Source organism: Eleutherodactylus coqui, chromosome 2, assembly GCF_035609145.1.
Source record: "Eleutherodactylus coqui strain aEleCoq1 chromosome 2, aEleCoq1.hap1, whole genome shotgun sequence".
In the NCBI taxonomy this organism is placed as follows: domain Eukaryota; kingdom Metazoa; phylum Chordata; class Amphibia; order Anura; family Eleutherodactylidae; genus Eleutherodactylus; species Eleutherodactylus coqui.
The window spans coordinates 140959751-140973437 of NC_089838.1; the positions used below are offsets into that span (position 1 = coordinate 140959751).

At 43.4% G+C, this 13687-nt stretch overlaps 1 protein-coding gene across 1 annotated transcript; it reads left to right on the plus strand.

Moving 5' to 3' along the window:
- Nucleotides 1-431: 431 nt before the first annotated feature.
- LOC136611798 (protein RIC-3-like) lies at nt 432-13447 on the plus strand. Its single transcript, XM_066591659.1, has 6 exons — nt 432-790; nt 5785-5972; nt 8309-8375; nt 8951-9041; nt 9308-9417; nt 12484-13447. The coding sequence occupies exons 1-6, from the start codon at nt 643-645 to the stop codon at nt 12741-12743; spliced, it is 864 nt and encodes a 287-aa protein (XP_066447756.1). The 5' UTR covers nt 432-642; the 3' UTR covers nt 12744-13447.
- Nucleotides 13448-13687: the final 240 nt, after the last annotated feature.

The following is a 13687-nucleotide window of genomic DNA, read 5'->3' on the forward strand; positions in this document are numbered from 1 at the left end:
CTCTAACATTGCGGTGCAGATGATTACACTCTGTACTCCCCCATATTATCTTCCCCTAGAACTTCTGCCCCATACAGATCACAGGTTTGTATCCTCTTTTACAACTTCTGGCTTGGAGTATACAAGCTCTCCACAGACTCACGGGAACTCGTGCTGCCTTCTCCCTGTCACTGCAGAAAGCCCCGAGCTGTCGTCTGTGTGAGACCCCTTAGTCGTCCTTCTTCACGCCCTACAGGACGGGATGGCCAGAGTATGCTGACTGCTAACTAATTGCCCCCCCTGCTGTGTGAGAAGCACATGTCACTGCTCCAGCAGTGAAAGGGTTACAGCCTGTAACTTGCAGCGGTTTTGGAGCCCACTTGTTCATGGACCGCCCATCACTAATGTTCAGAGATGGGATTGGCTGTGAGTGCACCACGTGACAACACTGCACTTCCATGCCATCTGTTAGGTGCAGCAGCCGGGCTCTGGTGCCGGTCTGAGAGATGCCATCAGTATTGACCGCCGCGGACAGTTGTGTATGATGGTCTCTGCCACCCGGTGCCCGAGGTGTGGACACGTCACTGCGGGAAGCCAATGAGACTGTGAGCGGCGGGGAACCCTCCAGCGTGCGGGGTGCGCCTGCCTCTGGGTGTAGACATCATGGTGCTCTCCAGCTCCCAGCACTTGCTGCTTGCCCTGTCCCTGGCGCTGTGTGCCTGCTTCCTGCTTCCCAGGATGTTTGGAGGAGGTGTGAGGGTCACTGGCAAGCAGGAGCCCAGGAGGATGCCCGCAGCCATGCACGGCCGAGGTAAGGGGGGCACGCAGACATGCCGGCACACTCCACAAAAGTAGGGCACTTTTTTTCCAGCGTCCGTGAAAATAAATAGATGCGTCTGTGATTTTTCTTGAGGCCGTTGGTACAGGAGCAGGTTATTGGCACTGTGGGCATGTACGTGCTGGTAAGAAGTACATATCCGTGTTTGACCCATATACATGTACCAATATCTGACCCGTAGACGGGCATCGCTTATATGTATCAATATCTGACCCATAGACGGGCATCGCTTATACTGTGTATCAATATCTGACCTGTAGATGTGTATCGCTTATAATGTGTACCAATAGCTGACCGGTAGAGGGGCATGGCTTGCGCTGTGTACCAATAGCTGACCGGTAGACGGGCATGGCTTACGCTGTGTACCAATAGCTGACCGGTAGACGGGCATGGCTATGGGTCAGCTATTGGTACAAGTGATGCACATCTATGGGTCAGGTATTGATACAATGTATCAATAGCTGACCCATAGATGGGTATCGCTTGTACTATGTATTATTTCCCACTTTTAAAAAATATTGGCTGTACTTGGTATTTGGTTAAGTTGTTCTGAAAAAAGCAACCTACAGACTGGTGATGCAGGAGGGAGAAAGTGGCGCAGTGGATTTAAGTACATGTGTATGTGCACATACCTGGGTATGCATACCTGTGTACGTGCCTTGTGAGCTCAGTCATGTCTCTGCTGGAGGGGCAAGATCAATTTTTGCTATCATATTTAACCCTAAATCAATAACCATATTTCCTGTTATAATGTCACTAAATATCCGTCTCACAAGCTAACAAAATTAAACTTCATTAGTTTATCGTATTTCATTAGTGAAAACTAACTTATATGAAAGGACATTTATTAAATTTACCTAAAAACTCTCAAACTAAATAAACGTATTCCTTGCAGTCATTACAGACTGTAGACGGGTATCGCTCATACTGTGTATCAATATCTGACCCGTAGACGGGCATTGTTCGCCACAATGGCCTTGCTGCAGGAGGGGCATGAGAACTTGGTCATCCTGTGCTTCTGGCATGGATAAAAATGCGCACATTTTGTATTTGTTTGGCTGTGCTTGGGAAGTACCACAACACTTCCAATGTTCAAAATATCTTTGATACGGTACTTGGTTTAATATCCCTTCTCAAAGTTACAGTATCAAAACGTTCCCACAGTCTGTGCGACTAATGCTTAGTGATCTAGGGTTAAAGGGAGCCTGTCATGTTCCCACAGCACCATAATCTAAGTTATGGTGCTGTTAGGGGATGTGACCGAGAGGTGGGGGAGATGTATATATTTTACATACCGGCTCCCTGGTTCCCGCCGTGTCACCCTCTAAAGATCGCACAGCAAAACCAAAGATTGCCGTGCGTGCGCTCTGCCATACAATTCTGAGAGAGTGTGCACGGCCACATGAAGAGAGTCAGATGTCGATGCGCAGTCTTCAGAGGGATGACACAGCAGCGTTATACACATACACTCGTGTGAGCCTGTCCTTAGTTTAAGGTGCTGTAGGGAGGTGACAGGTTTCCTTTAAGGTGCTGTAGGGAGCTGTCAGGTTTCCTTTAAAGGGAACCTGTCAGCAAGTCCGACCACCTACAGCTACAGACCTCTGTAGCGCTAGTTCCAAAATGAATCTGGTTATGGTTCCTGGACAAAACATAGCTTAGTAAACGGCTTTTTCAAAATTCCTTTGCTGCATGTTAATGGCAGTCAAAAGTTTCCGGTGGGTGGACTGGACCATTTCTGTTTCCCAGAGTTCGTTTCATTACCCCCACCGCTCTCTACTTCTGTGATGTGGATGACCTCTCCAACGTCATCAACAAAAGAACTGAAATCTCCAGCCTGCTCCGGGAGATCGTGGACCTATGTATGCGCAGTTGGGGGAGCCAAATCACAAAAAAGTCCTAATCATCTTCATATGTGCCCGATCTCGCTTACCGTGTTGATGACATCAAAGATACTGAAAGGGATGGGGTTCTGGAACAAACTCTGGGTAGCAGAAATGGTCCTGCCTGCCCACCGGTCCATTCGACGACCATTAGCAAGCGGAATGGAAAGTTTTAAAAGGTTGTTTACAAATGTATGTTATGTCAAAGAACTTTACTTAACTGGATACTTTTTGAAATTAGCTCTACATCAGTGTACTGTAGGTGGCTTTGGGTGCCCTTTAATGTGACAATGTTTATATCTGCTGCCCCATTACTGTCATGACAACTCTCCTTAGCAGAATCCCGATGCTGTTTATAGCAGCCTGTCACGCACATCGTGTTCTGTTGGATCACACTTGAGGATCTTTTTTTTTTCTTAAAGAGGTATTCCGGGACCATTACTGAATCCAGTAGGAGCTGTGCCTGCAATACCAACTAGGGCCACTGCGCTATGGTCAGCGTTTTTTGCTTCCTGTGCTGACCTCAGTGATAGAGGCCCAGAGAATCAGCTGGACGTTGGGGATCCGAATGTAGGGTCCCTACTGATCATCTACTAATGACCTGTTAATTTTTTTTCCCCCATTGATGATTAAATGACTTTCAGGGTATGATTATACAGTGGAAATGCTGCAGAATTTCCATGGCAAATTTCACAGCATTTCCACATCCAAAACTATCAGTGTGGATTTCAGCTGATTTCAGAAGATACCGCACTCCCTCTCACCTGTAAGTCTTCGCGCTCTTGGCGCTTCCTTCACTGGGCACCCTGTGCTCTCTAGTGGGCACAGCACCGCAGGTCATTTCCGCATCACCTGACCAGCGGCGCTGCAATCACTAGAGGCCATAGGGTGCCCAGTGAAGGAAGCGCCAAGAGCGCGAAGACTTACAGGTGAGAGGGAGTGCGGTATCTTCTGAAATCAGCCATGGAAGCGCAGCTGATTTTAACTCAAGCACATTTAGGTAACCTCTGCTCCATTATGTATAGTGAATCTCGTTCTGCAGCTCTTCTCCTCTCAGTCTTGACTGTTGGAAAACTGACTTTCCAGGTGTCTTCTTTATATTTGGTGATGCGGCTTGGATGTTTCTTCAGGCGTCTTCATGTAGAAGCAGCTCAGTATTCCCCAGACGGGACTCGCCCACAACCCGTCTCGTACACCATCAGACCTGCATGTGGTGAGCGGGTGAGCCATTAGCGTGTGCATCCACTTCTGCCGTTTCCTGCTCAGGAACAGTCATTCCGATAACTGGAAAGCTTTTATCTCATTAGGTACATCTCCTGCACAGATAATATAGAAATAATGGAGAGGCGTTGGCAAAGTAGTTTATCTTGAGGATTCTCCAGGAAGGGGTCTTCTGAGTGTATACTGTAAAATTGTTTGCAGGCAGCTTAAAATACAAAAAGAATAAACCGTTCAGGTCTTCGTGCTGGTGTAAGGCCAATTGTATCATGTATCCACCGTATTGACATACCACAGCTTGCCACAATTGAATGCCATGCTCTTGTGATGTCCTTACATTGGCAGTGGAAGTGGCTGTGGACGTATAGTTAGACATTCTGGGTACATCTTCACAACCAATTTGTTTTTATTGTCAATGCATCTAAGAAGAAAAATTAAGTAACTTTACAATACATTAAATTTCCTATAGTTTTGGTTAGCTCCTCTGGATAACGGACAAACAAACCCTGTATAGTCCATTCTAATTTTCCCTATCTGTCCCAACATCCTGGTAACCTACTGAATGTATAGTAACATAAAGAGGAAAATACATTAAAGAGAATATAGCGGAAGGATCAAACTATACAAGGCTTGTTTGTTGTCTGTTACCATGGAGACACATAGGTCTGCACAGAGCTATAGAACCAACGTAATAATAGAATTTTTTTTAACTAAAGGGGTACTATAAAGCTGGTCTCACACCAACTAGTCAGATTTTACATGCGGAATCCGGCTCTGCCACGCGAAAATTTTAAACCTGTATTGCGAAAGGTCCGGACGTGTGCAATACAGATTTTTTTTTTTTCCTGCACCGTTGCTAGGCGAAGGCTGCAGGTACCCACGTGAATCTGCAATATCCATTGCGGATGGACTGCGGGTCAGACGGCTTCCATTGACTTCAATGGAAGCCGCCAGTGTGGAATATGCACAAGAATAGAGCACGCTGCGATTTTATTTCCGCAAGTGGAAACCGGAATCGCTGTCCACTCGTGAGCGGATATGCCAATGCCCTATGCTTGGTAATAGATGGGGAATTCCGCGGATCGTCCGTGCGAGTGACTATCGTGGATTCCACTATCCAAATCCAGTCGTGTGAGACTGGCCAAAGGGGTTTTTCCCTGTAGAACTGTTAACAGATCTATATAGGTGCCAGGGAGTAGAGCGTGAAGATGCCATTATTAAAACTGTCAGCAGCCGCATATTAACTAAATTCAACTTCCCAGCATGAGCCCACCGCAAGTGCTCAGAGGGTGGGATGTCTTCCTTTGGAGCTCGCCTTCTCTGTCCAATCAGATGCTCTACAGCAGTGTTTCGCAAACACCAATTCCTGTGCAATGCTAAGGAAACCCTGAAACTATGACCTGTTGGGGAGGTTGTGAGATCTGCAGTTTGTGAAAACCTGCTCTACAGCAATATCTCACGCAGTTCATGACCCATGTGCTAATAGCCCTGTTTACAGCAGCCTATAGTCTGTCAATAGAGGCTTCCGTGACTGTTACAATGCTTGTCAGCACTTCTCTAAAGTCCGTTGCATCTGCAGGACAACAGCAGAATATTTGACCTTTCCTTAAGGGGACATAATCCAATAGTAATGTAATCTGTGATGTAACCGCATCTAGCTGCAGCTTCACTTTGATATATCAATGGTAAAAAACTGTTTAATGTATTTCTATGTGATGTAGAAAAATCCTGCCGTGCTGTGGACATTTCACAGATCCTCTTGTATTGATCATACGGCATTCTTTTCAACATGAGATGTCATGGTAGTGATTGGAGGATATATTGGAATTTAGCTACAAGTGCCTTATTGTTTCTTCTCAATTGCTCTAGCAAACCAAAGAAGTCATCAGTCACCTAGAAGAATATTAGAAAAAGGTAATCACCTCGATCAGATAAAAAGCGAGATGGAAAACCAGCTAAAGACAGAGAAGACGGGGACGGGTCGCAGCATGGCATTTACACTTATGCCAATTTATGCTGTAGGAGTGGCACTTTTTGCTGCATACAAGTTTTCAAAAGTAAGTAGCTGGTCACTTTTCAGTGCTTTTTTCAGTGATATTCATAATTTCTGAAGACATCTGGGTATACCATGGCAAAAGCCACGTAACACATAATAAACTTTATCTAACACACTATATATCTAATAAATAACAGACTACCTCTTAAGTGCACTTAAATGGATGTGATCTTTATTAACCCTTTGCAATTCAGTTTTGGATTCAGAGTTTCCTAGGGGGTTTTCTCTTTCTGCCATTATACAATGGCACCATCTGCTGGCTAGAGCCAGTACTGCAGTATGGAACATGCTGGAGAGGCCCCCCGACAACAGAGCGGCCAGTAATATACAGTAAGAATACCCTGCCAGATGTCTTCCGACATCGGAGCTGTACAGCCTTCAAACAGAATGTCTTCAGGTGTCAGACAGTGGATTGGAAACGGTTAAGGGATTAATCCTACAGTAGATAAACCATCAATAAATTGACCATAAACCAAAATACTTAAGCAAACGTCATCAGAAATATAAATAACATTTCTTAGATAAATACAGCTTCAACCATGTTCACCCAGCAATTACTGGGCGACTAACCCCACAAGCCATGCTGGTTAAGAACGGGCATGGAGCGCCCCACAAACTGGGGTCTCTTCTAGCCCAAAATAAAAACATCTATACCAACCTCAGACCGTTGAACTTAGTCACTCCTGTAGAGGCCAGAGAGAAAACACTCCCGAGTCCCGATGTTTGAAAGAAAAACCACCTGCTACCAGTAAATAGTTCTCTATTCACCTGTTTCAGAATTTTTTCAAAAAACATATACTAAAACCTTTTCCGAGCTGAACGCAGAATAGTTTCTGAGAAAACTAAATGGCAATGCGGAAACGTTCAGCAAATCTTCTTTTTTTTAATTTTATGTAACAGATCTAAACTTCTCAACACTGTTTCCTTCCACATGAATTATTAATTAATCAGGACCTGGAAGAAATGTCACCTTACCCTCAACTAAGGAACCCCATGCTTCTGCGGTATTGCCACCAGAGTTGAATCAGATGTTGGACCTAAAACCTGCATGGTGTTTAAATGTCACTGTACAACTAAATCGTGTGAATGAAATGTCATAAAATGCCATTGAGAATAGAAAAATTTCTGGCTGCTACAGTAGTTTACTGCAGCGACTTTACAGGCATAGGGGATACTATACCTAATGGTACTAACCGCAATTGTAAAGACCAACCCATCACTGCCGGAGAGGGCTGGAGACCTATTCAGCCTAAACTACTCTGGCATGACATAGTTCTTGTTTTTTGTATAAAACAATATATTACAGGGGTGCCTCCACTGAGTCCCTGTCGACAGCAGATCCATCATTCGAAGGTCTGCTTTACATGGGCCAACCAATGGCCAAAAAAATCGCTCAAATGAGTGATAGTTGCCCCATATACATACAAAATCTGACGTGGTACTAAGCAAGAAATCTATCAGTAGTTGCGTTGTTTCAGTTCATAGAAATAATAAGTGACTTGTGAGTGAAAACGTGTAAACCGGAGTCACACTTTTTTTTTTTTTTTTTTTAATGTCTGCCTGCTCACAGTGAATGGAGGCAGGCACCGGAAGAGATCTCCAAAGCACTAAGCCTCCATTCACTGAATGACTTAAAAACTGAAACACATATTCTTGATAACATGTGAAAGAATGTAACAGAATGATTTACACATAAGCAAAGCAAGGTCAGATGCGCCTTAAAGGGGTTTTAGCACTACTATGAAAATTCTGCTAGCAGCTGGGCAGACGTCAGGTGATCTTTGCAGTTACTCAGAAGCCGCAGTGTGTCTAAACTCCTGGCATCAGTGCTTACATTCTGGGTACCATGATGATAGGAGTTTGAGACTGACACTGCAGCCTCTGACTGCAGCGATCACCTGACTTCCACAGGGCCATGTGGAAGCAGAGCAGGACAGGGCTGAGCGTAACATGACCGGCCTTCTCTTAGCAGGCAACCAAGAGAGAAGGTCCACATGGAACCAGGACAGGGTGCTACCTCCAATTCTACTCACATGGGGTTCGGGAATGAAGCTAGGAGACTTGAGCCACCCTAGAAGCTTGAATATATTTAATGATATGAGGCATACGTAGTCTTAGTGTAAATATGCCTCGCTGTATGCACCATATAAATAGCCAAAGTTGACTTTGAAGATATATTAACTATGCCAGAGGAACAATGATGGGTAGGGCCCAGAGGACGTAGGAGTGCATTTTTCATGTAGGAATGGACATTGTGGTAGAAAATATGAAAGATACCTATAATTTTCTTGTTTAGTGGTTGGTTTGAATGTCTGTTTGTTTTTTTTCCACTTTAAGATGAAATCAAATGAGAAGAGTAGATTAAAATCCTCCAAAGATGATGAGAAGAAAACAAAGGAAACAGGTACTGTATAATTTACCTATAGCGTGTAATACTTGTTTGGTAAACCCTGATAAATGTCATGCAAGTGCGTATATAAAGGGCTAGACTGTATTCACAAATGCCAAGTGGCAACTGTAGCATTTTTTACTTCATGCAGAAACAAAGAAATAAATTGGGAACAGCAAAAAACCCGTGACAGATGGCCCACAGTGTGGTGTATTACGGAAAAAACAACTTGTCGTACCATTTTGTTGAAGTGCCCTGAAACATGTTACCTGATTGCTGAATGACTGTGTATGTCCACAGTCGGATTTGATTTGCGGAACCCGCGCGGGGCACCTGCGAATCAAGCAGCCCATAGGGATAGATTAGTGTCCGCAAACGATTTAAAAGCATGCAGATGTAATTTTTTTTTTCCCCCGGTGTGTGATTCGCACGCGCGGAAGAAAATCGCAGCATGCTCTGTTTTTCAAAGAAACTTGCACACTGCTTTGATTCTGCAGAACAATTTCCAGTATACACTTTATTTCTACTAATAATTGGCTATATGTATGACATATTTTGGTTGTCCCTTTTTTTTTCTTTAATTCATTCAGAAAATCAGCTTTTGGAGTTGGAAAGACACTTGTCCCACACCGAGAAAATGCTAAACTCATTACTGACCCAACTGGATCCATTGTCCAATTCGTAAGTAACGCTATTTTATATTGAGACCTTCATACTGAATACTTATGACTGCGGGGTAGTAAGGCTATCTTTCACATGATGAATTTTGCATTGATATAGATATATTATATGAATTAACAGGCTTATTTCCACATCTATTCATAAAGCTGAGCTGCAGAACTGGTCTTCAGCTAAAATCTAAATTGTCAATGACTTCCTACTGTTTATAATTATAATAGATGATATAGTAAATGAATCGCTCACGATAACTTTGTGCTTATTTATAGTGTTAATTCTTTGGCCTCTGAGCAGAAAGATGAAATTATGAATCAGCTACAGTCTATCAGACAGTTAATGAAGAAAAGCGGAATGGATAAATCGACTTTCAATAACTCAGGTAACTGTCAGAGACCTAATTGTGCGAGTCCGAGATAAATACACTTTGTCAAAAAAAATAAATCCATCCCCTCGAAAGAAGGAGTAGTTCTGCTGCAAAACCCAGCATGCAGATATACAAATGATTAGAGTTGTGGTGTGATTAGATGAACGGTCTTAATATAGAAGATGGGAGTCGAAACGTCGCTGTTCTTATGCCAGTGAGGAAATAGACACATCCTTTTGGATGCTTTTGGACCATATATGTTGCCCATCTTCTATCTGTATTCTGTAGTTTTGGATCAAGGTCAGGTCCTAATTCGGGCGATACCTATTCATACATAGATAAATGGTCTTGTCACCTGAGCCCCTAAAAGTGGTTCCACCCTTGGCCTTTATATAGGCTCTCGGAGGCTACTGGTGTGTAGTGACCTTTTTTATTGCTTTTATAGAGACTGTTGACCACTAAACTCCTCTACAATGTAATTGAAGACATTTTGCCTAGTTAACAGTTTGAAAGGGGGGCATTATTGGAATGTGAGAAGTTGGATGGTTGTATTGACAAATTGCCCGCCATTTCGACCAGAGTGTTAGGAGGTGTTGGCACCAGTTGATGCCTGCCAGGACACCCTCGAAAGCCCACCAGTAGAGAGAATCGCATGATCATCCAAGCAGGAGCAGCACCAACTATTTCATTGTCCGCCATCCAGAGACAGATGGCACCATCGTTACAGGCCAGTGTATATCGGAATCACTTCCTGGCACTTGGCTGAAGGACATTTGGTCTCACGGCACCCATTACGTGTCTTGCCTTTGAGACTCACCCACCGTCACCTCTGTTTGCAATAGTGTCATGAACGACGAAATAGGACTGCCACAGAGTAGAACTAGGTTGTCTTGGGACCATCTGGGACACCAACTTCGACAGCCTATGAGTTTGTACGATGTAGAATCTCAGTTATAGCAAATGTGGACCAATATGCTGTAGGATACCATGTGGAACATGTATGCCTCCATGCCCGCTCGTATTACATCTTACATCCAAGGTAGAGGTGGCCCAACAGGGTACTAGTGCCTCCATTGAAGTGTTCAGTTTTCCACACTATATTAGTCCTTTGCTCTGATGTTGTAATCACTTATATCAATGTTACAATCGCACAGAAGTTTCATTTAATTCTGACACCTCCTGCTAGATGCCTCATTTTTATTTATTTTTTTGTACAATGAATGCATATTGGTAACTATCTACTACAACTTTCTGTTAAATGATTCTTTAGGTCAAGCCCCATCACACTGTATGCCTAAATGTATGTGGACATCTGATCATCACACCTATATAGTTGCAAGAAAAATTAAGTGAATCCTTTTAGAATTAACCTGGATTTTTGTATTAATTTCTAGTAAAATTTCACAATTAGGCTGGGTTCACACGGGGCGGATTTGCCGTAAAATTTCGCTGCAGCAAATCCAACTGCGGCCGCTAATCCCGGGATTAGCCAGCCATGTGGACGAGATTTGGCAAAAATCTCGTCCACACGGGGCGTACAATCTGTCGCGGCAAAACAGTTAGTAGCCGGCGCTGCGCGCGGATTCCCAGGAAGCAGCATGTCAAAAAATGTTTTTTTCCTGTTGCGGCCTCGCTCCACTCTTTGGGAGAGCCAGACACAATAGAAAAGCATGCGGCAAAGCCGCTGCAAAATCTGCTGCTAAGTGTCGCGGTTCTTCGAAGCTGCGCTTATCCTGTGGAAAAACCCCGAGATTTCCGTGGTGAAACCGACCAATGGGAACCCAACATTATAGACAATCATAATCTTACTAAACTAATAACACACAGTTGTGTCACTCATGTATTTTATTGGGTAAACATCCACAATGCAGGTAGGAAAAGTAAGTGAACCCTTGAATTTATAAACCTGTAGATCCTTTTTAGTAAAACTCTGTCACCTCCCTCAAATGTTTCCTGCAATACGATTTGTATGTTGAGAAGGAATATTTGAGCATTCCTTCTCATAAATGTGTGTTCATCAATATTTCTGGGATGCCTTCTGTGCACAAACTTCTTCAGGTTGAGCCACTGCATCTTGGTCGAGTAAGGCCCAATGTCCACTTGCGCGCGCACACAGATTCCGTGCAGGAAATTCCACACTGAGTCCGTCCATGCCCGCAGCCATGAACAGTTTGTTAGGAGGCGGTGCGGGTATCCTCCGTCCAATGCGCGTTGCGCGCCTACGCGCAGTCCTTTATTTATTTATTTATTTATTTTATTTATTTTGGAACGCGGCACGTCCACAGTGTCAGCTGCGTGTGTGCCGCGGATCAGACGGCTTTAATTGACCCCAATGGAAGTCATCTGCAGAAAAATGGAGCATGCTGCCATTTCCTTCCGTACTAAATTATATCTGCATGCTTTTTTACTGTCCTGGGGTCCCAAACGGCAGACCCCTACCAATCTTACATTCATTACTTATCCTAAGGACAAGTCATCAATATCTTAGTCTTAAAAAAAACACTATTAGGACACCTCAGCTGTTTTGTTTCAGAAATTCCCTAAAACTTTCTAGGATGTCGCTGAAGCTTGTAATGATTTTTAATTTTAGCTTTAAATATGGCCTATGGCTGGGGATCTCCAAATCCATGTCATACAGATACTGCATGCAAGGACATGGCCAGATTACTGCTTCATTGTGTATGGGGCTGTAATACTCTTCAATAGAGCTACATGGGCAACTACTCTATCTCCATATGCCTCAGATTATATGCAAATGCTACAGAAATAAGGAGCATGTTCCATCAGAGACTGTACAAATAACATGGTTTTGGATGAGTACGTATCTCTGTACATATGGAGGTTGGCCAGCCTCCTACTATGGCATTAATAGAGGCTATGTGCCCGTGGTTTAAGTCAGACTTCAGGAGATGTAGAGATTTTCACAGCAATATAATACTTTCTCAGACTGTTGGGTTGCTTGAGCAGTCATGTTACCTTCCTAGAAGTGAGATGCTGTCTGCCATTAGCTAGTTGTGCACTGAGAACGTCCTGATCATTGATCTGCACAGTAGTTACTAACCCCATTTTTTCTTTTGCCAGTAAATCAGTCCTGTGAAGATACACTTGAGGATCTCATTCACGCATTCAAGCGTCAGAACCCAAGACTCTTTGAAGCAGAAAAGGATGTTCCAAAGCTTGATGGGAAGGATCTTGAGTCGCCCGCACATAACCCTGTCTCAGAAGAGCCAGCCTTTCAGCCAGGAGCGTCTCATTGTAAAGATGGTTCGCCGCTTGATGAGCAGGATGTAGCATTGAGACAAACATTTGATGGGTTGAGAAAACGCAATGTAAAAGACTGACCCAAAACATTATGCCTTAGGGCTGGTTCACATGGGTGTGTTGGTGCAGCATGATTGCAATGGGTTTGTTCACATGTGTGTCTGTTCACACTGACTGGTTGCGTGTAAAAAAAAAAAAAAAAAAGACATGGCATGTCCTATTTTGGTGTATAATATGCACTGCAATAGGCCATTGAATGAATGTGGTAACGCAAATATGCAGGAAACCTGTGCATTCACTGGGTACTTGTGCAGCCAAACAATCGGCCCTTTTGCATATTTTCTGCAGGTGAAGATGTAGCATATTTCCACACCAAACTGGCTGAAATACAAATATGCAGTGTATTCACGTGACCAAAACCCACATACACCTAAACCAGCCCTTACTCTAACCCTTGCTTATATATTGCTTGTCTGGAAAGAAGTGGCTTATGTATGTACAGTTCTCATTTTAAATTATGTTGTACAGATATCTAATATACTATTTTATCAAATGGTGAAAGCAAGATAATATGTAGCAAGATTAATTTTATAATATACTAGTAGAAAGTCCGTCACAGGACGGTAACTGCAATATATATAATATATCCATCCTCAGGAAATTATTCAGTGGAATTAGGAATAATAGCTATAGTGTAAAGGCGTCAACTACTTCAAGTACACACAATACTCGGGGCAGACCGACGTGAAGGGCCCTTTTGCATTTTGCCCCACTGGCCTACTTTGGTAGAATTTTTTAAAAGCCTCCACAGACGGTTGTTTTAGGCTAACTTCACATTTGTGTCAAACGCATTACTTTAGGTAAGTAGCAATCCTTTCAGCTACATTGGAGGATCAGCAAGTGTTTCCCATTATTTTCAATGGGAAACACTGCACTCGCACATCATGTGATGCTTTTTCCGCCCCACTGAAAGCAAAGGGTGAGATTTGCTAAGGGAACGCCAAAGATAGGACATGCTGCAATT

Coding starts and splice junctions, on each gene's coding strand:
- LOC136611798 (XM_066591659.1), top strand. CDS start 643: ATGGTGCTCTCCAGCTCCCAGCACTTGCTGCTTGCCCTGTCCCTGGCG. Junction 9,042..9,307: donor CTGGATCCATTGTCCAATTC/GTAAGTAACGCT, acceptor GCTTATTTATAG/TGTTAATTCTTTGGCCTCTG. Junction 9,418..12,483: donor ATCGACTTTCAATAACTCAG/GTAACTGTCAGA, acceptor TTCTTTTGCCAG/TAAATCAGTCCTGTGAAGAT.